Here is a 24,001-nt window from a genome sequence, read left to right as displayed (position 1 = left end):
AATTGTGTACAAGTTTTCACATTTCAAAAAAGATTCACTATCCACTGCGATTGATAACTACAAATAATTCAACACCATTCCTTCAGATAGCAACCACAGCAATCTTATCTTTTAGAGAAAATACAAAAAGACTAGTAATGACAATAGAGCCAAGACCTTTCCATAGCCCCACAGTTGGGTGAGAGATGAAATTGGAACTGTATTGGTCTCTCATGCCTGCATAATGCTTGCAGACCAAGCTAAAGAATATTTGGAACAATTCCTTTTCGTATTAATGAAGATCCACCAAAGACACTTAATACAGTGACTATTGAGACAAGTCTTTTCCTCATTTATGCACGCATGAGAGGCTTGATATATATTAGTCTATAGCCCTACAACTTTATTGGTCCAGCACCAACAGCTGTGAGCTACAACACCACAACCAACCAGCCATTTGAGTAGGTGGTGGGTACCATAATACCATTCCAGCATTAACGCATTTTTTTGTGCGGATACAACACACTCCTTACTACTTGCAACATTTTTTGTGTGGATATAGAAAATATACTTAATTACGTGAGATATAAGAACATTGCCACATGCGAGCATTTTGTGTGGGGATACATAAAATGTATATGATTCATGATCTTAGTCCAATTTTGGTGGCCTAGAAAAACATGGATTGAATTATGTCTAATTCTACTAGGATCAAATGTAGTAGGATTATGAATCCTGCCAAAATGTTGGGACGAAGTTGGATTGGATTATATCTCATCCTACTATGCCATGTAATAGCGCATTTCAATTCATCTCACCCCTTAATCATGTGTAGTACCAAACACATAATTGGATTAGTGTTATCATTCCAATCCAATGCAATCCAATTCTACCCTATAATCTAATCTAATCCCAATCACTAAACATGGACTCAAGATTCTTAACTACTTGAGTTATAAGTTCCTACTTCTGAGCACCAACTGTAATGCTTGAAAGTTGAATTAATCTCAGCCCAAAAAAAGTTAGTGGGCCAATGAAAAGCCCAAGAAAGAGGCTGACCTCAAAACCCATGGGCTATATAGTGAAACAAAGACTCTGACCTCAAAACCCAATGTGAAGTACTCTTTTTCTTTCTGGTTTTAAATTTCCAAGGACAAAGGACAAAGAGGGTTTAAGAAGGGTTTATGATAAAAAAACCAGGTATTTCAAAGACACTGAAAAATTGAAAATGGCAAGGAGCGTCTGTCTTCTTCCTAAATCCCAGTTCACTGCCCCCAACAAATCCCAAAATCTCATCTCAGTCCCTCTCTCCTTCTCTCTCTGCACAGACTCTGCTGCCGGCCAAACCCATCAACCACAAATCGAATACCAAACAGAGAACCACAATCCCACAAGCCTCACCAACCTCCAAGACCAACAACGCCATGAGCAAGTCAGAAAGCTCCGAGTTCTCCTCCAACAGGGTCGTTCTGAAACTGCAAGGAGGCTCATCAAGTCCCTCATCCTCCCCAACTCGCCCTTCTCTTCGCCCACTGATCTTTACACCCTCTTTTATCTCTCTGCACCCTCCATGAAACCCACATTCTCTGACATGCTTTTAGCCGCTTGTTCGGAGTCTAAGATGCCGAAGGAAGCAGTAGAATTGTACGGCTTGATGAGGGAAACCGGTACGCGTCCTTGCTTAGCTTCTCTCAATGCAATGCTTGAATCTTTAGTGACTTCAAAACAGTTTGGTAAGACCCTCGAATTGTTTTCGGAGATTTTTGAGTCGGGTCAGGGCATTCGACCCGATAGATTCACTTTTGGGAAGGCGGTACAGGCTGCGGTGAAGATGGGGGACCTGGAAAGGGCTGGTCAGCTAGTGAATTCTATGAAGATGAAGAGGATGAGTCTCGGTGTGTTTGTTTATAATGTTTTGCTGGGTGGGTTGTGCAAGGAGAATAAAATGAGGGATGCACAGAAGGTGTTTGATGAAATGATTGAGGGAACGACGGCACCAAATTTGGTTACCTACAACACGCTGATTGATGGGTTTTGTAAGGTGGGGGAGTTGGAGAAGGCGTTTGAACTGAGAGAGAGGATGAAGGATGAGAATGTGGCGGCAAATATTGTCACCTATAATACTATGCTTAGTGGACTTTGTCGGGCTAAGAGAATGGACGATGCGAAAAGGATTTTGGAAGAGATGGAAGCTCATGGCTTTGTGCCTGATGGTTTTACATATAGTATTCTTTTTGATGGGCAGTTCAAGTGCGGTGATAGTGAGGGGTCATTGGCTTTATTTGAAGAAGCAACCAGGAAAGGTGTGAAGCTTAATCGTTATACTTGGAGCGTTTTGTTGAACGGCTTGTGCAAACAAGGAAACGTTGAGAAGCTAGAAGAGGTTTTGAAGAAATTAATGGAAACTGGTTTTGTTCCAGATGTAGTAATTTATAATACCATCGTGAACGGTTATTGTCGAAGGTGTGACATGAACAGAGCCATTTTGGCCATTGAACAAATGGAAATTCATGGGTTAAGGCCGAATTGCATCACCTTCAATACTTTGATTGACAAATTCTGTGAGACAAGGGATATGGATACGGCTGAGGAATGGGTGAAGAAGATGGCAGAGAAGGGAGTTTGCCCAAATTTAGAGACGTATAACATCCTTATTAATGGCTATGGGCAGATGCGCGTATTCGACAAGTGTTTCCAGATTCTTGAAGAGATGGAAAATAAGGGGATTAAGCCAAATGTTGTGAGCTATGGTTCTCTTATAAATGGTTTATGCAAGGATGGGAGGCTTCTTGAAGCTGAAATAGCACTGAGGGACATGATAAGCAGAGCGATTTCCCCAAATGCACAAATATATAATATGCTCATTGGTGGTAGCTGTACAGTTGGAAATCTGAAAGATGCTTTCAGATTTTTTGATGAGATGGCAAGCACTGGGATAACTCCAACACTTATAACCTACAATTCACTCATTCATGGACTCTGCAAGAAAGGAAGGGTAATGGAAGCTGAAGACTATTTCTCTCAAATTACAAGTAGCGGTTATAGCCCTGATGTGATCACATACAACTCCCTAATTTCAGGTTATTCTGATATAAGAAACACCCAGAAATGTCTGGAATTATACGAAACTATGAAGAATTTGGGCATCAAACCGACTATATATACTTATCATCCTCTAATTAGTGGATGTAGCAGGGAAGATATGGCATTGGCAGATAAATTGTTTAGCGAAATGCTGCAGATGGGTTTGGTTCCCGATCGGGCTGTTTATAATGCCCTCATTCACGGTTATGCAGAGCAAGGAGACACTCAAAAGGCACTTTCTTTGCACTCTGAGATGGTGAACCAGAAGATTAATGTTGACAAGATGACATATAATAGCTTGATTCTGGGGCACTTCAAACAAGGAAAAATTGCAGACGTAAAGGCCCTAGTGGATGATATGAAGGCTCAAGGATTGGCTCCTAAAGCTGATACTTATAACTTACTTGTTAAGGGACATTGTGAACTCCAGGACTTCAGTGGTGCATATTTTTGGTATAGGGAAATGTTTGAGAATGGTTTTCTTCTGAACGTCTCCACTTGCAATGAGCTTACAGATGGACTTGAAAAGGAGGGGAGGTTGCGAGAGGCCGGGATCGTCTGCTCAGAAATGAGTGTCAAGGGAATGAATGACTGCAGCTCTATTGAGGATGTTGTTTCTGTTGCCAAGGTGTAGGGAACAAGAGTTAGTCAAGATAGATAGACATTTAGAATATTGCTATTGTAAAACCAGTAGCTGTACATCTCTGCTGGGATATCCTTGGAGAAGAAATGTTGGCAGGCGGGACGGAGCAAGAAGCTTTTCATTGTTTTGAGGACTGATAGAGTTATCAATGCGAATAAGCTTCGAGCCCCATATCTTTCTCCAAACGAAAAGGTATATTATCTTTATAACTATATTGTGAATTTAACTACTGCATCTCTCTTTTATCCTCATGAATGTAAGCCAAGAATTATGTATTTTTCGGATTACCATTCTGAAAACAACATTCTAACTTCAATTGCAAAGAAATGTAGAATTTGTTTAAACACTAGCTGAAACTCATGTAGTTTCATTTCAGTAGGTTTTCGTTTATGGTTTCATATTTGGTTGTTACTTGCCACCCTGCTTGATGCCTTAGCAAAGCAAAGTTAATTTGCATCTTATGTTGTCGCAGATGCAGACTTCGGCTTGCTACGTATGCTTGAATCACACTTGAAGCAGAGTTGATCAAAGACTTACCTTCAGCCAATATACACCAGTCACTGTTTGCATCAAGACAATGTAACACAGAGGATCACAACCATCAAGGATGATCTATTAGTACATATTCTGTTTATTATTAAAACGCATCTATGCAAGCATTTACAACACTTTCTATGCCATTCTTTGGTAAATAATATTCCTTTGGTGGTGGTTTGCTTTTTATCACATAAATTTGCCTTTTCAATTCTTGTCAATACTGAAACTCAAATAATTCATGAAAAACAAAACCCATCTCTGAGAAACAAAACCCAACATTTTTCTATAGCCAGAAATTCAGAAAAAACCTACTTGGGCTGCACTGCATCATCCCATCCATTTTATTAAGACAAAACCAGAACTCCTCCATACCTATACTCATAAACCCAGAAACAAGACCCAAGACAGAACAAAGCAAAAAAAAAAACCTTAAAAGACCTAACAACTCAAAATCACAGCACTTTGAGAATGTCCTCAGCTCCACTGGAAGTGAAGGCACCGCCTTCCTCCAAATTCAAGACCTTCACAACTCCATCTTCAGCCAAAAGCGAGTACCTTCTGGACCTCACGCCCAGCCCCACAGGCTTATCGCTCAAATCGAGCTCAGCCCCAATGGCCCTGGTGAAATCCCCATTTCCATCAGACAACAGCAGCACCTCATCCCCGATCTTGAGGCTCTCCTTCCAGGCCTTGATCACAAAGGCGTCGTTGACCGCAATGCAGGCAATGGTGTCGACCCCCTTGGCCTTGAGCTCGGCGGACTTCTCCACGAACCCGGGGACGTGCTTCAGAGAGCAGGTGGGGGTGAAGGCGCCGGGGACGGCGAAGAGGACGGCTTTCTTGGACTTGGTGAGCTCGGAGAGAGTGACGGTCTGAACGTCGCCCGCGGCGTCGAGGTATGAGAGGGTGGCTTCTGGGAGCTTGTCGCCGACGGCGATGGTGGCGGAGATGGTGGGTTTGGCGGTGGTGGAGAAGCGGAGGAGGGGTTTTGGGTGGGGGTAGTGTTTGAGAGGGAGAGGGGTGTAGGAGAGCTTTGAAGAGAAGGATTTAGGTGAGAAAAGAGAAGATTTAGGTGCGGTGGTGGAGAGAGAGAGGGATTTGGGGGCTGCGAGGAGCCTGGAGATGGTGAGAGAGGCTGCCATTTTTGCTAGTTTTTCGAGTTTTGAGAGGAAGAGATTGACCGAGGGTGGGTTTGAGTAGCTAGTTAGATAGCTTAATTAATATGTTGGGTTGTTGGGTCGGGTCGGGTTTGAGGGTTTCGGGCGGAGGGAACAATGAGGGGTTGAGAATAGATTGTCGTGGGGAAAGGGAGGTTAGATAGGAGTTTGGAGCCTTGTGATGTGGGCATCTGAGGTTGACATACCCTCCGATGCTAGACCTATCAAAATTATCAATGTGTGTGGTTTTGTTTTGTTCATTTCAATTTTTATGGTACAGTAGACTGTCATTTTCCTCCCTAAATTATCTTACTGTTCCAACTTAATTCTAGGGTTAGGTTTTTATTGTTGTTGTCAATTTAGCACTTAAAATTATATTAATAGGTCAATGTGGTAATTTTTGGACGAAAATGTGGATGAAATTTGAATAAATAAAAAATGGTAAGTGATGTAGTAACCATTTTAATATAGTTTCAGTGCTACATTGACCAACAATATTCTATAGGGTTAATCATGTATTAACCAAAAATAATCATTTTAAATTAATGGTAATTGAGTTGTTTTTAATCATGTTATCTAAATCATACTTTTAAACACAAGTTACAATTGCAGACATGAACTTAGTCAAGTTGATTAAGGTGAATGTGCTTCCCACTTTGCACCCGAATTCAAATCTCTCTCCCTTGTATATAAAATAAAAAACACAAGTCAAAATGAATAATTGGCATCATAACTTGTCATTAGAAAGATAACATATTTTAATTGCCACTAACATTTTTTTAATCAAACGATATTGGAGGAGATATATCCATTTAATTCCCTCTCAATGACAATTAACTTGCATAATTTAAATAGTTGTATCTTGTTTAATCCTCATAAGACCAAACTCAAAATCAACGGGATCTAGTCTAGTTAAAAATGGCCTTGATTTGCAAGCCCGTTGTCTCACGTTCGAATCTCCATGACACCTTGATAGTGTGTGTGTGAGAACCCATCTCCCTCTTATAATTTAAATTATTACTTGTACTATTAAAAAAAACAAAATCAAGTGTTTAAATCTTGATGTGGTGGTGACTATTTTGACCAAAGAAAAAATCTTGATGTAGTTTATAATTTGTGGTGAACTATACCATGAAATTTGAAACCAATGTGACAATGCCAATTACCGAAAACTTTAATTTTCGAGGATCAAGTTTAAAAAGGCGATGAGAGATCTCCCTTTTCAAGCTGCCAAAGCCAGCATATCTGCATGTGTCACGTGAGATCACGTGTTGTCATTGACAGCTTGTGATATGCTTGCAAAGACCATGTCTTTTTTGTCATATCATAACTCATCAGAACTAGGTCAAACGGGTTACACCCTAAACCATCAACATGCATTTTGACACACGTTAAGACACACATTTTTAACCCTAAACTAGACTACCTTTTAATTAGGCTAGAATTTCCGAGCAATTTGAAATGGTTTCCATTCCAGGTCCTTGAACGTTTTTCCCATTATAAATGCAAAGACAACTGGAAATGACCAACTCATTTTTCATGGAAAGAATTTCATTTGCTTTATGAGTATTGACAGATCCAAACCCTAAACCCTAAACACTAGCAAAAGTCGTTTTTTCTTACCTCTCTCAATGATATCAAAACTCAAAACGTTGATTGTTGATTGCAAAGATGAAGTCGAAGATGAAATCAGTGATGGTAATGGTGGTGGTGGTGCAGATTTTATATAGTGGGATGAATGGATTATGTAAACTAGTGGCTCAAGAGGGAATGAATCTCACCATTCTTGTTGCCTACCGGCTGATTTTTGCTCCTTCTGCTATGATTTCACCCGCCCTTATATTTGAAAGGTTAATATTTTGTTACAGCACCAAGGAAGATAAAAAAGTTTACTACTTTAGGGGGGGTTTTTTTAGACTTTACAAATAGAGGCTTCAAATTATGGATCTTGTACATCATTTCCGAACCGAAGAGGTTATAGTTTTTAGTTTTCATTTTTTTAACTAGAGTATAGAGGTAAAAGAGTGAGAATGGAAATGAGAAAGAAAGGGAAGATGAGAGAGGAGGATGAGAGGATGAGTCCCAAAAGTGAAAACAAAAACAAAAACTGAAATCTATTTGAAATATTGATTTTCACTTTCAAGTTTTTGTTTTCACTTTTGTTACTCTTCCCTCTCATCTTCTCCTTCATCTCCCCTTTCAATCTCATCCTCACTCCCGTTCTCATTCTCATTTTCCTCTATACTCTAGCACAAATAATGAAAACTAAAAAATAAAATTGCTTATCAAACGGGCCCATAGGTTTTTTTTTTTCCTGCACATGCTGCAATAGAATTGTATAAACATAATTTGAATGAAAGATTACTTGATTGTCTTCTTCAAATAGTAGTCAATTCATAAGTTATTCTCACCAGATTGCAATTATAATTAGAATTATTCTCAATTTACAGGGACAACACAACAAAACTAACACGGATGGTATTGTTTCAAGCTTTTCTCTGCGGGCTATTTGGGTAACTATAATTTTTCTTCTTCTTGTTTTTATGCAAATTATTTAAACTTTTGATCATGATTTTTCTGTTTAATCAATCATTATTAGTGTGATACAAATTTCTACATGGCATGTGGAATTCATATCTCCAATAATTAAGTAAAAATTATTTCTTAATTTTAGGGGTTTACTTCTCAAAATTTATATATAGAGAACCTAGCCTTGACATCTGCAACATATGCAGTGGCCATGTTAAATCTTGTCCCACCAGTTACCTTTATCCTGACCGTAATTTTCAGGTAATGTCCTTGCAAGGCTCCTGATTTTGACTGTGCTTAATCCATTAATTTTATTATATATTTCAGGATGGAGAAGTTTTCTATACGAACTAATGCAGGGAAAACTAAAATTCTGGGAATGGTTATGGGGTTAGGAGGGGCTATGCTCTTCAGCTTCTACAAGGGCATAGAGATTAACATATGGTCTACAAATGTCAATCTTCTCCATAATCATGGCCAACAAAACAAGGCATCACACAAAAGTTTTGGGAGTATTTTGTCCGGCTTCATGCTATTTTTGGGTCGCTGTGTGTCCTATGCTTTGTGGTTGATAATTCAAGTTACTTTTCTTTATTTCCTTTAAGTGTTTTTATTTCTCAAACTTTTTCTTGTTTGTTATATATTTATTTCAATTTATCAATGCAGGAAAAAATGAATAAGACATTCCCATACCCTTTCTCAAGTACGGCTCTAATGTCCTTAATGGATTCGATTCAATCGGTTACATGAATTATAACATATCTAAAACAATTAATACTTGAACTACTAATAGAATAATAATTAGAATACAATTAATACTGTTATTTGTTGCTACTATTAAAAGTTACACCTCGGAAGGTACATACATATCATGAGGTTGAATAAAAATAGTGAATTTGGATGATCAATTTCAAGTGAAATAATATAAATGACAATTTTCTTTTGAAATAAATAATTAGATATTTAGTGATATACTCATTTCTAACACTAATATTATAAATAAACCTTACGCAATTGAATTTCTATAAACAAACCCAAAAAATGATAGCTAGCCTTATTGAATTTAATATTGATTATTAAATTACTTTGATGCTCTATTGAGTGTTTTGGGTATTTTTATGAGATTTTAGGGTTGGGCTTGTTTTAAGAAATTGATGGCAGTTTTGTAATTTATAAGAAGTTAAAAGCTTTTTTGTTATATTGTAAATGAGCTTTGGGTGTGTTTCTAAAGTTCATTTTATATAGGGTATTTTTATAATTTGGGCTCTCATATTAGGTATAATAGCAAATCCCCCATAAATAATTAGGAGTTTGTTGTTCTCGAAATCGAAAACTAATAGTAGTTGAGAAATGTTTGCAAAAGCTTTGTATGAAATCAACACCATTCTGTGCGATAAAAAAAGTAAGGATGATGAATCCGATTCTCAACGAAACCAAGAAGTTGTTACATCATTACACATATTTCCGTTTCAATTTCAATTTGTTGTAGTTCCTTCCTACTTTTGTCTAAAACAATCAATTATTGTGGAATAGTCCTATTTTTTATTGACGAGGGGAAGATTACTTGAACTTCAGACTTCTTCAAACTTTAATAGAGAACATTGTTCGTCATAGGTACGTATGGCTATTCATAATCTTGAATATATTTGTTTAATAAAATATACATATTATTTTTCCATTGTCCAAATTCCGAGCTCATTTCCAAGTCTAACTAATATCAAGCATGCAATCGCATGCGCATGAGGCACCCATTTTTGAATGACAAAAATAAACAAAGAGTCAATTGTGAGATGATGAAGGAGACAATTTTCTAATTTGCAATACTAATAATGAATAAAAATAAATAAGGCCAAGAATTCAGAATTGACTTTGTTGGATGGCATTAACCCATTTATCCAACCTGCAATTGTTTTAAATAATAAATATATTTGTTTTTTTCAACTGAATTTTTAGATAATAATATTCTGCAACTACATTATAATTATTTATTTATGTTATTTTAAATTGTGTGGACTCAAAGAGGCCCTGTTGTCGTCACGGACGATGGAGAACTAATAAGAAATGCAGAACTTGCAGTTTTGCCCTTTGAGTCAAACCTGAACATGCCACAATAAGGATATTCCCTCAGCCCCTGAGCATCTCATGGTGGATCACATAAAAGCCAATAAATTAGCAAATTAGCAATAACTTGACTCGAGTGGTTAAGAATAATTATCTATACGTCCGAAATTATGTATTCAAAGATAACTATATAAATACTAGTTTGATAACAATTTTGTCCACCGCCAAGTCCATCATTACAATCAAATTCATCGTTATATCTTTACTATAAAACGAAATTTAATTAGGCTTCTTTCCTATTTTGTGAGTGTAGTTAATGAAAAAATCTGCTTGCACAATCAAATTCCTTGCACGACAATCAAATTTCTTTTGACCAAGTAAGAAAAATATACTTCCTTGCACAATAATTAATTTCCTTATTGACAGAAAAAAAAAATTGAATTAAATTCCTTGAGCAATTACCCACCAATGTACCCCAAAAAAGAAATTTTAAATTTTAAAAAAACCTTGAGCATTTTGCTTGGCCTACCAATACCAAACTCTAAGACTTTGACCGCCCACTGTTTTTTTTTTTTTTCTTTGGGCTATATGTACAATGTTTTGGACTTATAGTTGGTTTGGTCGCACACGTTCATCATCGAACACAGTTAATAAAACTCTTACCGACCCAAAAAAAATAAAATAAAATAAAATCCTACCCAACTAAAAAGTCTAAAATGCCCCTAACTTTTCCTTTGGCAACCCGTGCGTGATGTACAACTAGAAAGTCACCTAACCCTTCCTCCAAAATAAATAAAAAATTAAAAGTAAAAAGAAAAAAGCCCTATCAAAATTACAAAATAAATTTTGGCTTAATGATTCAGCAAAACCTAAATTACTCAATCCAACGGCTGTAATTAACCGAGGCTCCTCTACAAATACGTGGTGCACCGTCCGTCTGTTCACACTACTTTGCCCACTCTCAGTCTGTTTCTCTTCTTTCTGTACGCGAATACTCATCAACTTCTCTCAGTCTCTCTCTTTCTGCATCTATGGCTACGATCCAGACCGTCAAGGCAAGGCAGATCTTCGACAGCCGTGGCAATCCCACCGTCGAGGTTCGCATCTCCTCAATCTCTCTTTCTATTTCTTCGATAATTTCGAAGTCTCCGATCTGCTTGTTTAAGCACCGAGGCACACTCATCTTGTATAGTTTTGATTTTTTGGGTCCGTTTCTTGGTTTGATTTCTCTTCGTACTGAAACGATGCGTTTAATCCATGATAAGAGATGGAGATTCAGTAGTTTTGTGCTTGAGGCTGCACACAGTGTTATTCTGATTATATATAATATATATATATATTTTTAATTTGTTGTTGATTTCGAAAGTTAATTTTGTGATGTTCAATTTTTCAGTCCTTGATTTTGTTGCATGTAGTTCTGTATTAGATCAATACTTGTACGATTGAAAAAACTGGATGTGTGTTATTGTAGGTGGACATTGTTCTGTCAGACGGGACTTTGGCTAGAGCTGCTGTTCCAAGTGGTGCATCCACTGGTATATTTCTCTGATCTGATTTTCTTTTGGTTCTTCGAAATCGAAAGGCTATGATTTTGATTCAATTGTAAAATCGGAATTTAGGGCCTAGCAGTCGATTGGTTAGTATGCTTATTGTCAAACACTCATTATTTATTGTTTTTTAATCAACTTATAGGAGTTTACGAGGCCCTTGAGTTGCGTGATGGAGGATCAGACTACCTTGGAAAGGGTGTCTCAAAGGTGAGTTATCGCGTCTCCCTTACTTGTTTTTGTATACCAGTACCACCCAGAATGAGCGTTGCGATGATCGACTTGCGATTCGTTATCTTTGGTTTATGTTAGTCATTAACTCAGTATTCTTCTATATGCGTAGGCTGTCAACAATGTGAACTCAATCATTGGACCTGCTTTGATTGGCAAGGTTGGTTGAATTTACTGTTTCGGTTGTCATCATATTGTTTGGAACCTTAGAATTGCTGCTGATGTTTTACTTGGCTAAGTATTGTTTTCTCTGGGTATAAACTAATGTTTGTGGTTACATCGTGCAGGACCCAAGTGAACAGACTGCTATTGACAACTTCATGGTTCAACAACTCGATGGAACTGTTAATGAGTGGGGTTGGTGCAAACAAAAGGTACAATATATATCTGTTTGTTATATTCGGCCTATATCTGCAAATCCTTGGTCGTAAAATTAAATTAACTGGTATATATTGTGGTTTTTCAGCTTGGTGCAAATGCCATCTTGGCAGTGTCTCTTGCAGTTGCCAAAGCTGGGGCTAGCGTCAAGAAAATTCCTCTTTACAAGGTAATATTTTCTTGATCAGATAATTTCTATTGCTTTTCTTTCCTTTTTGATTGTTCAGTGTTCTGATTTTAGTGTTACTGTATTTTCAATTACAGCATATTGCCAATCTTGCTGGCAACAAGAACTTAGTGTTGCCTGTTCCTGCATTCAATGTCATCAATGGAGGATCACACGCAGGAAACAAACTTGCAATGCAGGTCTGCTTCCTAAAAATCTCTTTGATTTTTCTTTTTTTGTTGTTGTTAATTTGCTTCTTGATTTTGAGTATTTTGTTAACTTGTGTCTGCAGGAGTTCATGATTCTTCCTGTTGGAGCTTCTTCTTTCAAAGAGGCCATGAAGATGGGTGTGGAAGTGTATCACCATCTAAAGGTGTGTACCGTTGGTTTCCTTATTTTACGGGAGTGGGAGATGTACTCGCTTAGAGTTTTTGGTAATGTACTATCTTCTCTTTAATTGCTCACTGAACACTCTGTCTTTTGTTCTCCTTAGGCTGTGATTAAGAAGAAATATGGTCAGGATGCAACCAATGTTGGTGATGAAGGTGGTTTTGCTCCTAACATTCAGGTTAACAATAGTTTGATGAAGCCTAAGCATTTAACTGAAGTTACTAATTATTCCTCCTTGTTCCTTTCACATCTGTCTACTGAAATCATCATCCTTTTTGTGTGAATTCAGGAGAACAAGGAAGGTCTTGAATTGCTCAAGACAGCCATTGAGAAGGCTGGATACACAGGCAAAGTAAGTTTATTTTTCAAACCAAAGTTTATTTTACAAAGAAAATTTGATTGCAATAGTATTGAGGGAAAATTATTGTTGTTTTCTCTTCAGGTTGTCATTGGAATGGATGTTGCTGCATCTGAGTTTTATGGATCAGATCAAACCTATGACCTGAACTTCAAGGAAGAGGTGAGTTGTCTGTTAATATATGCTCTAATTGGATGCGACAGTGTTTATCCGACTTTGAAATTTTTTTAATTCTTAAATACCATTAACTAAATATTCCATGTTTGTTTTGTCTGCACAGAAAAACGATGGTTCCCAAAAGATCTCAGGAAATGCTCTCAAGGACCTTTACAAGTCATTTGTGAGTGAGTACCCTATTGTGTCAATTGAAGATCCATTTGACCAAGATGACTGGGAACACTATGCCAAGATGACAGCTGAATGTGGAGAACAAGTACAAATTGTGGGAGATGATCTGTTGGTCACCAACCCCAAGGTCTGCATAGATTATTGATTTATTCTATTGATATCTTAAAGCAGTATTTTTCTTTCTTTCTCTATTATCCAAAGAGAAAAGGGAATCAACTTGCAGTTAAAAAACAGAACACAAAAGATAGGTTAGGACATGTCCTTACTTTTCTTGATATCTCCACTTTTGTATTCCTATTTGCAGAGGGTTGAGAAGGCAATCAAAGAGAAATCTTGCAATGCTCTTCTTCTCAAGGTACAGCAAGAGTCTCTCTCTTTAATAGATCTTATTTGAGCATGTTTTCTTTACCATTATGAAAATGAATAACACCTTTTAAACTTATTTGGATACAGGTGAATCAAATTGGATCCGTAACTGAAAGCATTGAGGCCGTAAGAATGTCCAAGAAAGCTGGGTGGGGTGTTATGGCCAGCCACCGAAGGTTAGGAAGTTGAACCTTGAATTGCAATGGCATAAACTGAAATTCAATTCTCTTCACCATAATATAGCGATTTCTAGTAGCTGATGTGGTTTAAATTTCTTGACTGCAGTGGAGAAACTGAGGATACCTTTATTGCTGATCTCTCTGTGGGTTTGGCCACGGTAATTATCTAATTTGAGTTCTGTGTCTGATGACATTAATTACAAGCTCCCCAACTTTTCCTCGAGTCCCAGTTCAATTTCTCATGAAATTATACTTTTTCTCAGGGACAAATCAAGACCGGAGCTCCCTGCAGGTCGGAGCGTCTTGCCAAGTATAACCAGGTCTGAAATAACATCAGTTTATTTTGCCTTTGTATGATTTTGTAGAATTTTGTTGACCATTGTTTCTTCAAATTTCTCTTAGATGTGTGGTTTTTGAGCATCTTATGCTTTTTGTATGTGCAGCTCTTGCGAATTGAGGAGGAGCTCGGTGCAGAGGCAGTCTATGCTGGAGCCAAGTTCCGCGTACCCGTTGAGCCCTATTAGAATATCAAGTGCTTCCAAAGCTTGTGCGGGACGGGATGAAATGAAAAAATAGAGCTTCACAAGTAGGGAATAAGTTTTTACATGTAGAATGGGTTTTAGTTTTGTGGAACTCGAAACCTTTTTTCCAATAATTTTCAGAGAAGTTTTGTTCTGAGCACTTGAACACAGTGCACTACAGAATTTTTTGAGTAAGCGTGTTCGTCTGTGTAATGTTTTGAGTTGCTTTTAAATGTTTGCTGCTACTAGTTTTATCAATGTGTCATCTGGAATTCTCTCTTTTTAAGTTTGCCGTTTGAGAGGGCACCTCTTCATCGTCTTCATCTCCATGGTGTTCAATTATAATAGACGACGTTGTGCTCAATGCGCAAAAGTCGTTGCCATAAAAACATTAACAAGAAACCTCCAAAAGCTCTTACTAGGCCCCTTATTTATTTATTTGCGGCAAGGCCAGCATTATTTACAACTTATTAAATCCTAACCAAAGTTAAATTTTCAAAATTCTCTCAAATTTTGTGCATTACAGACATTTCAATTACAAATCGCCATTGAATTGCATACCTGGGTTAGGTTTGTTGGAGAAAGCAGGTTAGGTTTGTTGGAGAAGGCCAGTTGGAGAAAGCAGGTTAGGTTTGTTGGAGAAAGCAGTGGCATGTTTTCTTGTACTCAAGTTTAAATTCCCTCATTGTAGAAAGTTCGAATCCTCTAGCTCTAAATTAGATTAATCTAGAGTAGTTTAAATTATCGCTTGTATCTATAAAATTTTAAAAAAACTACTATTGACATCTTAAACTACAGATTTCAATTCAAAAGAATCACCATGGACCATTGATTGCGTTGATGACCACATATTGAAGATCCATGTACATAACATAGGTTAAAATCTAACAGTTAAGTCGGTGAATGCAGATTTGGAGCCGTACACAACATTAACAATTAAGTCGGTGAATGCATAATTGGTGCAGAGTTCATAACATATAACACTTTGAGAACATAAACTTTTAAATTATCCAAGCAAGAAAATATATGTATATATATTATGGAAAAAAAAATTGTATTTTTTGCATTTCATTAATTTGATAAGAAGCTAAATTATGCAAGTAAATTAATTAATCAATTTTTTTAAAAAAACCTGAAAATTAAATGTAAAATTACAAAATATGCAGGCTGTGGGGTTCGAACCCACGCGTACTTATGTACAGTAGATCTTAAGTCTACCCCCTTAACCTCTCGGGCAAACCTGCTTGTTGTTTATTCCTCTGAACTTTATTGTATATATTCGTTGTTCTCATAAATACAAGTTAGAAACAACATAGCGCTGCAGCTGCGCGTTTGTTCAAACTTAAAACCCTAATAAGATCAAAAACAGAGAGGAGGGGACCAACATCATAATTCACAGGTCACAGCTATGGCGGAGCACTTAGCATCCATCTTCGGCACAGAGAAGGACCGTGTCAACTGTCCCTTCTACTTCAAGATCGGTGCTTGCAGGCATGGCGACCGATGCTCTCGCCTCCACACCAAGCCCAGCATCAGCCCCACCCTTCTGCTTTCCAACATGTACCAGCGGCCCGATATGCTCACCAACCCCGGCGTCGACCCCCAGGGCCAAGCCTTAGACCCTCGAAAGATCCAAGACAACTTCGAGGTCTTCAATCACATCCCCAATTTCAATTGAAACACATACACACACTCTCTCTTTCTTTAGGTTTGAATCAGAATTTGCTATTGGTTTTGTCATTGATTTTTTTTTTTTTTGTGATTGTTGAGTGCAGGATTTTTATGAGGATCTGTTTGAGGAGCTGAGCAAGTATGGACAGATCGAGAGCTTGAATATCTGTGATAATTTGGCTGACCACATGGTAATATTTCTAGGGTTTGTCTCTTTTTTCTGTTTTTGTTTTTGTTAATAAGTTTTGTGTCGGAGTAATTGATTGTTTGGGTATGTGTTTGTGAGTAGGTTGGTAATGTGTACGTTCAGTTCAGGGAGGAAGAACATGCTCAAGCTGCGCTTCAGAATCTCACTGGGAGGTTCTATGCAGGTTACTTTTACCATTCCCCTTCCATCCAAATTTCTGATACATTAGATTAATAGTCATGATGGTATGGCGACTTGCCGCTGTAATCCGTTCAGCAGAAGTCAATTTTCATCTGTTGCTTGATGTATGTTATGTAGATGTACTGTGCAACATCACAGTTCAGCGTGTGTTGTTTTGCAAAATATTATTGAAACTGTCCAACGTAGAGTTGAGTTTCATTGAAGACTCGGTTGGTTTATAATGCGCGAATCTCCCTTTTTTCTTTTAACATGCCATCTATCAGGTCTGGCCTTAGGATTCATTCATATTTTGTTTTTATATTGTTAGAAGACCTTATTTAGTAGATTTTAAGTCATTTGAATGAGTTACTCAAATTCCATCGGTCATTATATCACCATTTCCTATGGTGATGCATGATTTTTTCATGGCTTGGCATTAATGTAAACAGTCTTATTTCCATGGGAAAACCTGTTGTGTGCATAGTTTTTCAGATAATTCTGCCTCTTGGTGATACACTATTATATAACCGTCTAGATATATATAAGAGAATGGTCAATGAATACTTGTGAGCTATATAGATACATGGGATTTAATAATAAATCTGGTTTAAGGTCTTTGGGATTTGAGATTCAAGGTTTCAAACCAGAGCTAGTTTAGTCCAAGTGGGTTGGCACGACCGAATTGAAATTTCTGAGCCATAAGCATTTGTAGTTTGGCTCATCTTTTACTCATCTTAGATTACGATCTGATGAACTACATTTTGGTCAGGTAACTCACAGTTAAGCAAGGATTAGCATATTGTCTGCACAATTTTTTTTTAATTGGACAAAAGCACACAGATTTAGTTCCTCAGTGACATGTAAAACTGTTAATCAGTATAACCATTTACAGGTTAAGGTAATAAAGCTTTATTCTTTGAAATGAAGTATGTGGGTAGAATTCCGTCTTGTTTCAGGGATTTGTAATTGTATTTGTTGGAATTGGGAGAAAGCATGAGTTATGATCGTTTTGTTAGTTGGTTGTGGCATGTGTTATTGTGGCCACAGCTGTTTCTCTCTTATCTTTTTTTATTATTTCTTCATCATAATGATAGTACTCATTGAGTGTTAGATTACTGTTTTCATGAAATCAATAACATTTTGGCAATATGATGAATATTAAAATACTAGGGCGCCCCATCATCGTTGACTTTTCCCCGGTGACGGATTTTCGTGAAGCTACATGTAGGCAGTATGAAGAAAATGTATGCAATCGAGGTGGCTATTGCAACTTCATGCATTTGAAGAAAATTAGCAGGTGAGATTATTCTTCTCTTGTTTTACAAACAGCCTGATTTTCATGATGACTTGGTAGTTTATTAACCTATTTGTGCCAATTTTAGGGAGTTGAGGAGGCGATTATTTGGGAGAAACAGGAGAAGGCATAGTCGCAGTCGAAGCAGAAGCCGTAGTCCTCAAAGGCATCATCGTGGTGGTTATCAGGAGCGACCACATGGAGGACGCGGTTTTGGCAGAAGAGGAGGAGGAGGAGGAGATGATGACAGAGATCATCGTTTCCATGATAAAGCAAGGAGGCCTAGAAGCCGTAGTCCTGGACGTAGAGGAAGAAGTAGAAGCCCTGTGGGCACTGGGGGCAAAAGGAATAGGAGTCCTCCAGCCAGGGAAAGCAGTGCTGAAAGAAGGGCTAAGATCGAGCAATGGAACAGGGAACGGGAACAGGTGGACTCCGGAAGTAAGTATGATAATAACAACAACAATAACAGTAATGATGATGAATGGAATGGTTATGCTGAGAACAGCGATCAGTACTACGAAGATCCTCAGCAGCAGCAGCAGTAGCATGATAGGTACAAAAGCAAGCATCCTGCTTCTGAGATCAAGCCTCAGTTATTTCAGGCAGCTAACCGTGTTACTTGTATACAAGTTGGCTGTTGTCCAAGAGCTATGTCCAGTATTAGATGTGATGGGTTTTGGAGGCGTTAGGGTAATTTCCGGATCCTGGTGCAGGAAAACGCTGGCTGCAAGGGTGATTTATTATTATAGGAAAGATCCAAGTGTACGGGAAGTAAGAGACAATAATGTTTTTACTAGAATTATGAAATGTTGTCTGAGATGTCTTATATTAAAGTCTTTAAGACCATGTTGTTAGAATTGTTAGCGTGATTTTTATTGCTGCTTTTGCTAATTTGAGCTTTGTGATATATTTATTGTTTCCCAAGTTCTGGTATTGAATTTTCTTAGATAGTGTAGTTGTATGGCTCGCTTTAAACAGTTTTTACCGTTAGTGACTATTTTGGGTTCCTGTGAAAACAGGATGCGCATGGCATGCCAAGCGTAATTGGCTTGGATGGGAGGCATGATTTTAACTGGAACAGTGTAATTTTTGTTTGGGAAAGAATCAAATGATATTATATTTTTCTGAAAGTCTCAATCCTAAGGGAGAGAATAGTAGAAATTTATGAATATCACAATCCAACCTCTCAACCAAATCCTTACTAAACCCTAATCACAAGTCTATCTCCTTATCCAATTTTGTTACTTATAATAATCCTAATTCCTAATCCTTTATTGTACCTCGCTCACTTCGGAGTATTGTAATCCCTTTTTCTTGGGTTATCTCCAAGAGCTTGATTTGATTTCTGTTTTTTTTCCTATCTTATTTTCTTTACAAGTATGGTATTTATGTTCCCATTCCAATTAAACAATTTAACTCTAAAAAGCACTTTGTGAAATGACAAAAAATGTGAGTGCTTCTGTCGTCGGATGGAAAAGCATCTTAATACCAGATTTACCAATACCAATGGGAAGGCATGTCAAGAAATGGAAGTGCTAAAATAGACTCGATTATCTCCAAACTCATCATCAGCCATAATTACATACTTCCTATCCTAGTTTGACTAGTAAATCATTTAAAAATGAAATCATACTCTTAGTAGGACTAGTAAAACCCTAAAAAAGAAATCACATTCCCGGGTAAATGGAAACAATTAATCCTAATCTCATATGACGAAGATAAATGAGAGGCATTTCTTGCGTAAAAAGGCATCCTAGTACGAGTAGTACATGGATTATGATCATTATAAAAGGAAACCAATGTCAAGAGCAAACATCAACTCTCACCCATCAACAAAAGCTTTTCACATCTCACAAACAAACGCAACCTTCGCTTTCCAATCGAGTTCAAGATGTCGCCTGCCTTCAAACCCAGTTACTCCGATGACGACTATATCGTATACGTGACGGCAGAGGATCGATCAGGTTTCCGGCCGAATGGTGATGCTGATCCATCCCTTTCCATTTATCATCTGGTGTTCTCAGTTACTTGGAATGTCAAGAGAACCTACTATTCGGATACTGATCTCAACAAAAGATGGCCAATCAGAGACCTCGATGAAGAGCACGCATTCGATGGCATGCAATTACCATCACCACTAGAATCAGAACATTCACTGCGATTGCTTATAGGCACCATGACAGTTGATCATATGATAAACGAGAAAATACCGTTCCAGTTCCTTGGCCACAGGCTGCGCTGGAACGAGCATTCTTCTCGCTCTGCAGGCACCGCAGACGAAGATCATTGGACACCATTAGAGAGCGTACGTGATATGATTCACAAAATATCCGGTGTTCTTAATGGCATGGTTCTCTCAGGCCGCAAGAAGATGGACATTCGTGTGACATTTCATAAGCAAATTACTCTCTCTCCTCAACAATATGAAGCAGTGGCTAGGCGAGCTAGGAGACTTTGAGGCTTTGCCTTGGAGAAGTTGGTATTTGACGGATTTATTTTCTGAACTTCTAAAGCACTTTTCTCGATTTTCTTTGTTTCTAGCATTTAATTTCTGTAGTTTCTTCACTCAACGTGGTTATTAGAAATTTTTTATTGAAAAGTTTATTTTATTATTATTATTTTTTGTTCTCGACTTCCAATAGACTGCGATTTCGTTTTGACCAATTCTGGGTAGGAAACGAGAGCGAAGGACCGATTTCTCATATATTAAGAAAAATGCATGGTTTGCTCATAAGAACGTACCAAAACCTTAGAATCCAAAACGAGTATATAAGAAAATGCCACCCAGATCAACAGCAAAAGATTTTCATACAAGCCTGGTAATAACAAGATCAGTTAGTAACCAATAATTAAGCTAATCTCTCTCTTCATATTTACTATACTAAACCTAACTTCCTCCGGTAATCAATCCCAAACATCACCATGGTAGGAACTATTCCGCCTTTCACTTTGCAGCGCTGTGCTTTGCCTTTGTATGGCTTTGCAATGCACCATCTGAGTTGAACGACCTGCAAGAACAATAGCATAAGAAATTACAATTTTGTTTTAACAAGACAGAAATTTGGACGAACCTTTTTTTTCTAGGAAAAAAAATACCTGTTGCACGATTGGCAATTGAATGTGCCGCCTGATTTTGGAGCCTGCTGCTTTGACTGGTCAGAAGTAGCTGGTTTTTTTCCGGCCTGCTTTGCAGGGTGAGGAGTTGCTATGTGGACGCTGCCTTTCTTGCTATCTGCTCCAACAGTTAGCAGTCAGCCAAAATCTCCATTTTGATCATAGAATTAGGAGTTGAAACAGCTTAAAGACACCCAGACCCATATTCAATCTAAAGGTAACATATAACATCGTCAATTTGACTGATGCCACAGGCAGCCTATTCCACCACAAGTCCATAAGCGTCAAAACTTAGAAAATTAAATGTGTACATTTATGAAATTTTGTAATTTGTGTCTTCCACAGCAAGCAACGAAATTTAAAATTGTAACAAGATAAATAATAACATCGGAATACAAAGAACTTACCAGTCTTTTCAGGGGTAACAAACTTTGCCTTCTTGTTATTAGCAATGCTTTTAGTAGACTCGGCAGGTCGCTTCTTGCTCACATCAGCCTTAACAATAAATAAGATGAGTGCATTTACTTAACAATAATAATTGGATTATGATAACAATCCAGAGCAATGTAGAAGGGTAGAGGGCATCTGAAATTGAAACTCTCCACATGAAGGTGTTTATAAGAAGAGTGCTATTACCTTTTTCGGAGTCTCTTCATCCTCTTCCTCACTGTCATCAGTTTCATCTTCACTATCAGCATCGTCGTCATCGTCATCACCACTTTCATCCTCATCTTCACTGCTACCTTCCCCAAACTTGACCTTGGTCTGTATAACACACCAGCAAGCAGATATATTCAGTACTTACTCTTCTATCCAGATAATACCATGCAAAACCACATCATTATAGTTGAACAAAATTTCCAAATGAAAGGAGTTGATCATTCCAAAGTGTAGACAGAATCTTATAGCCCGAATGTCAATTCAATGTTTTAAAAGGTCAAACTTCTGGTATATGTAGTTATGTGTGGGAAACTTCTGTGCTCAAATACTCATGCTCCAGAGCCCAATACTTATTTCCCAGTCCCAAAATCTATATTTCAAGAAATTAATACCTAAATAAAGTTTTTTCTGTTTAGAATCTTTAAAGACCATGACAAAATATACCTAAACAACAGTGATGAAGGTGACATTTCTACTTAAGTACATTGATAACCCATCCCAGAGCACAAGTCTTTGACATATATAACTTGGGCAATGAACCATTATAATTGGCACTATTAATAATATAAGAAAAAACATGCTTGCTACAAACGTACCTTTTGTCAGTCAACCACTGTAGTCACAATAACTCTAGACAGGGTAAAATGGTTCAGTCACTCAACATGGTGCTCAAACAGATTAGAAAGATAATAAGAGTACCTGAACAGCACCAACTTCTTCATCATCAGATTCATCATCATCACTACTAGCTTCCTTTTGCTCAGATTTAATAGCTTTCTTAGCATCCTCAGTACTCACCTTTGGTTTGCCTGATATGACAGGTTTTCCTACGTAAACATGTTATGAATCACAGAAGCAAAAGTTTACAAAACTCAGATCACATTACTCAATAATAAATAAGCATATCTTTACCATTATCAACCACAGTAAGTGCTACATCCTCTTCAGAATCTGGAAGCAAAAGAAAAAAAAGGTTAAGAGCTTAAGAGCTTAAGAGTTAGAACTACAATAAAACCACATGCTAGAACAGTGACTCACCAGAATTATCACCTGTGGTGAGACAAATCAGAATGCAGTCAAGGAGATAACAAATGATTCAATGATCAAAGAAAGTACTGTTAGATGTAAAACATCACATTCAAACATGAAAAGGCATTAACAAAAAGGATATTTCGACAGAGACTTATATCCAGTGAAGTGGACGCTCCCATTTTTCCAGTTATGGGATAGCTCAAATTTCTCTCCAAAAAAAAAATCCAAAGGCAACTGGGGGAATTTCTCAGCAGAAAGAATTCCAAGAACAAGCTTATGATTGCCAGTTTTCACAAAGAGTGAAATAGGATTGCTTCCCTTTGCTTTCTTGACATCATCCAGACAAACCTACATTAAAAAAGTCATTTGTACACCATGCTGAAATGACAACAGAGGAAAAAAGCAACAAATTTATACAGCTCGCTAATTACCTGTGAAAGATGCACGACCTTATTTTTAGGTTCAACAGAAACAGACTGCCCACTTTTTACCTCAACACCTGGAAATTGAGTCACATTAAAGTAGTAAATTAACAATTGAAATATTGGCACTAACAAAAAGTAATGTGGCAAAAGTTTTCAGAATGAAAACAAGGCGTCAAAGGGTTTTTCTTTTCCCATGTGTGAAGCCAATATGATTTAGTGACAAACATGCAGAAGACAACAAAATAGTTCTTTTTTCTTCAGTTGGAATATGTACAGCGAACTCAGACTCAAATGTTCTTTCCATTTAATTTCTCCGTAAACAAACAGAGTGAAAGCAAACACATTAAGTTCTAAACGAGCACAAAACAAATCATTTGAAAAGAAAAATCTAAAAGCCCTAAACGCTTTCCTACTTGGAGTAAAATGACCAGGGAAAAAAAAAAACGAAAATAATAAAAAAGACTCATCAAGACCGAGTTAGACAGTTGAATTATGGCTTAGTCTGTCATGTTCCTGTAAGATATCAAGTCACATAATGAAAACCTAACCAGACTAGTCCTACCATTTTCCCTAGTTTTCTCGGGAACCAAACGGCAAAACATTGCTCGAAACGAAAAGGCATAACTCGTATATGAGAAAACAAAATCCTAACAAATCAACGATCAGAGAGAAAGAGAGGCATACCCCAAAACTCCATTGTTGAATGGCAGAGATTGTGGCGCGGTCAGCGGTAGGTTTTCTAGAAGGCGCTGCAGAAATTCTGGGTTTGGGTTTCTGGTTTCAGTGACACATGAAATGAGGGGATGGTTTCCATGGGGATCGTTTTTATAGTGTGAAGCAGAGTGAGGAAGTGATTCCTTTGACAACTGACACGTGTCAAACCCGAGTTGCTTTGGGCGGGTAGGGATTGAAATACCAAATTAAACCTAAGGCACCCAAAAAGGTATTTTGTTTGTACACCCAA

General features: G+C 37.6%; 5 protein-coding genes and 1 non-coding gene across 9 annotated transcripts; 3 read left to right on the top strand and 3 right to left on the bottom strand.

The window, feature by feature from the left end:
- Nucleotides 1,111–4,432, top strand: LOC18769587 (pentatricopeptide repeat-containing protein At5g12100, mitochondrial). Its single transcript, XM_020568458.1, has 2 exons — nucleotides 1,111–3,898; nucleotides 4,179–4,432. The coding sequence occupies exon 1, from the start codon at nucleotides 1,208–1,210 to the stop codon at nucleotides 3,695–3,697; it is 2,490 nt and encodes an 829-aa protein (XP_020424047.1). The 5' UTR covers nucleotides 1,111–1,207; the 3' UTR covers nucleotides 3,698–3,898; nucleotides 4,179–4,432.
- On the bottom strand, nucleotides 4,424–5,578 carry LOC18771552 (peroxiredoxin-2E-2, chloroplastic). Its single transcript, XM_007202464.2, has one exon. The coding sequence runs from the start codon at nucleotides 5,383–5,385 to the stop codon at nucleotides 4,696–4,698; it is 690 nt and encodes a 229-aa protein (XP_007202526.1). The 5' UTR covers nucleotides 5,386–5,578; the 3' UTR covers nucleotides 4,424–4,695.
- On the top strand, nucleotides 10,809–14,796 carry LOC18769295 (enolase). The gene is made up of 17 exons (XM_007201993.2): nucleotides 10,809–11,087; nucleotides 11,462–11,525; nucleotides 11,683–11,747; nucleotides 11,881–11,928; nucleotides 12,056–12,142; nucleotides 12,235–12,315; nucleotides 12,411–12,512; nucleotides 12,605–12,685; nucleotides 12,806–12,880; nucleotides 12,992–13,054; nucleotides 13,145–13,222; nucleotides 13,341–13,535; nucleotides 13,713–13,763; nucleotides 13,862–13,950; nucleotides 14,060–14,111; nucleotides 14,217–14,273; nucleotides 14,397–14,796. Exons 1-17 carry the CDS (start codon nucleotides 11,022–11,024, stop codon nucleotides 14,475–14,477), a joined length of 1,335 nt encoding a protein of 444 aa, XP_007202055.1. The 5' UTR covers nucleotides 10,809–11,021; the 3' UTR covers nucleotides 14,478–14,796.
- Nucleotides 15,636–15,718, bottom strand: TRNAL-UAA. Its single transcript has one exon. It is a non-coding gene; the product is annotated as a tRNA-Leu (tRNA).
- On the top strand, nucleotides 15,748–18,730 carry LOC18769450 (splicing factor U2af small subunit B). Its single transcript, XM_007202154.2, has 5 exons — nucleotides 15,748–16,122; nucleotides 16,250–16,336; nucleotides 16,435–16,516; nucleotides 17,683–17,809; nucleotides 17,895–18,730. The coding sequence occupies exons 1-5, from the start codon at nucleotides 15,883–15,885 to the stop codon at nucleotides 18,349–18,351; spliced, it is 993 nt and encodes a 330-aa protein (XP_007202216.1). The 5' UTR covers nucleotides 15,748–15,882; the 3' UTR covers nucleotides 18,352–18,730.
- LOC18771722 (histone deacetylase HDT1) lies at nucleotides 20,487–23,850 on the bottom strand. 4 transcript variants are annotated; one of them, XM_007202319.2, is made up of 10 exons: nucleotides 23,722–23,850; nucleotides 23,044–23,111; nucleotides 22,752–22,960; nucleotides 22,619–22,635; nucleotides 22,493–22,531; nucleotides 22,280–22,407; nucleotides 21,557–21,685; nucleotides 21,328–21,415; nucleotides 20,903–21,038; nucleotides 20,487–20,814 (listed from the first exon to the last, which is right to left on the bottom strand). In XM_007202319.2, exons 1-10 carry the CDS (start codon nucleotides 23,732–23,734, stop codon nucleotides 20,751–20,753), a joined length of 891 nt encoding a protein of 296 aa, XP_007202381.1. In that variant the 5' UTR covers nucleotides 23,735–23,850; the 3' UTR covers nucleotides 20,487–20,750. The 4 variants fall into 4 exon arrangements, with proteins under 4 accessions (XP_007202381.1, XP_020424820.1, XP_007202380.1 ...); XM_020569231.1 differs by having other exon boundaries at nucleotides 22,619–22,632; XM_007202318.2 differs by having other exon boundaries at nucleotides 22,280–22,389; nucleotides 23,722–23,849.

Source organism: Prunus persica, chromosome G7 (assembly GCF_000346465.2).
Source record: "Prunus persica cultivar Lovell chromosome G7, Prunus_persica_NCBIv2, whole genome shotgun sequence".
In the NCBI taxonomy this organism is placed as follows: domain Eukaryota; kingdom Viridiplantae; phylum Streptophyta; class Magnoliopsida; order Rosales; family Rosaceae; genus Prunus; species Prunus persica.
This window is presented reverse-complemented; position numbering and strand designations above follow the sequence as displayed.

Bases quoted from the DNA above. Each gene is read 5' to 3' on its own strand.
- LOC18769587 (XM_020568458.1), top strand. From the start codon at position 1,208: ATGGCAAGGAGCGTCTGTCTTCTTCCTAAATCCCAGTTCACTGCCCCC.
- LOC18771552 (XM_007202464.2), bottom strand. From the start codon at position 5,385: ATGGCAGCCTCTCTCACCATCTCCAGGCTCCTCGCAGCCCCCAAATCC.
- LOC18769295 (XM_007201993.2), top strand. From the start codon at position 11,022: ATGGCTACGATCCAGACCGTCAAGGCAAGGCAGATCTTCGACAGCCGT. The intron at 11,526-11,682 runs GTATATTTCTCT...ATCAACTTATAG, and splicing joins TCCAAGTGGTGCATCCACTG to GAGTTTACGAGGCCCTTGAG. The intron at 12,316-12,410 runs GTAATATTTTCT...TTTCAATTACAG, and splicing joins AGAAAATTCCTCTTTACAAG to CATATTGCCAATCTTGCTGG.
- LOC18769450 (XM_007202154.2), top strand. From the start codon at position 15,883: ATGGCGGAGCACTTAGCATCCATCTTCGGCACAGAGAAGGACCGTGTC. The intron at 16,337-16,434 runs GTAATATTTCTA...GTTTGTGAGTAG, and splicing joins ATAATTTGGCTGACCACATG to GTTGGTAATGTGTACGTTCA. The intron at 16,517-17,682 runs GTTACTTTTACC...TTAAAATACTAG, and splicing joins CACTGGGAGGTTCTATGCAG to GGCGCCCCATCATCGTTGAC.
- LOC18771722 (XM_007202319.2), bottom strand. The intron at 22,961-23,043 runs GTAATTAGCGAG...TTTTTAATGTAG, and splicing joins AGGTCGTGCATCTTTCACAG to GTTTGTCTGGATGATGTCAA. The intron at 22,408-22,492 runs GTAAAGATATGC...ATGTTTACGTAG, and splicing joins ACTTACTGTGGTTGATAATG to GAAAACCTGTCATATCAGGC.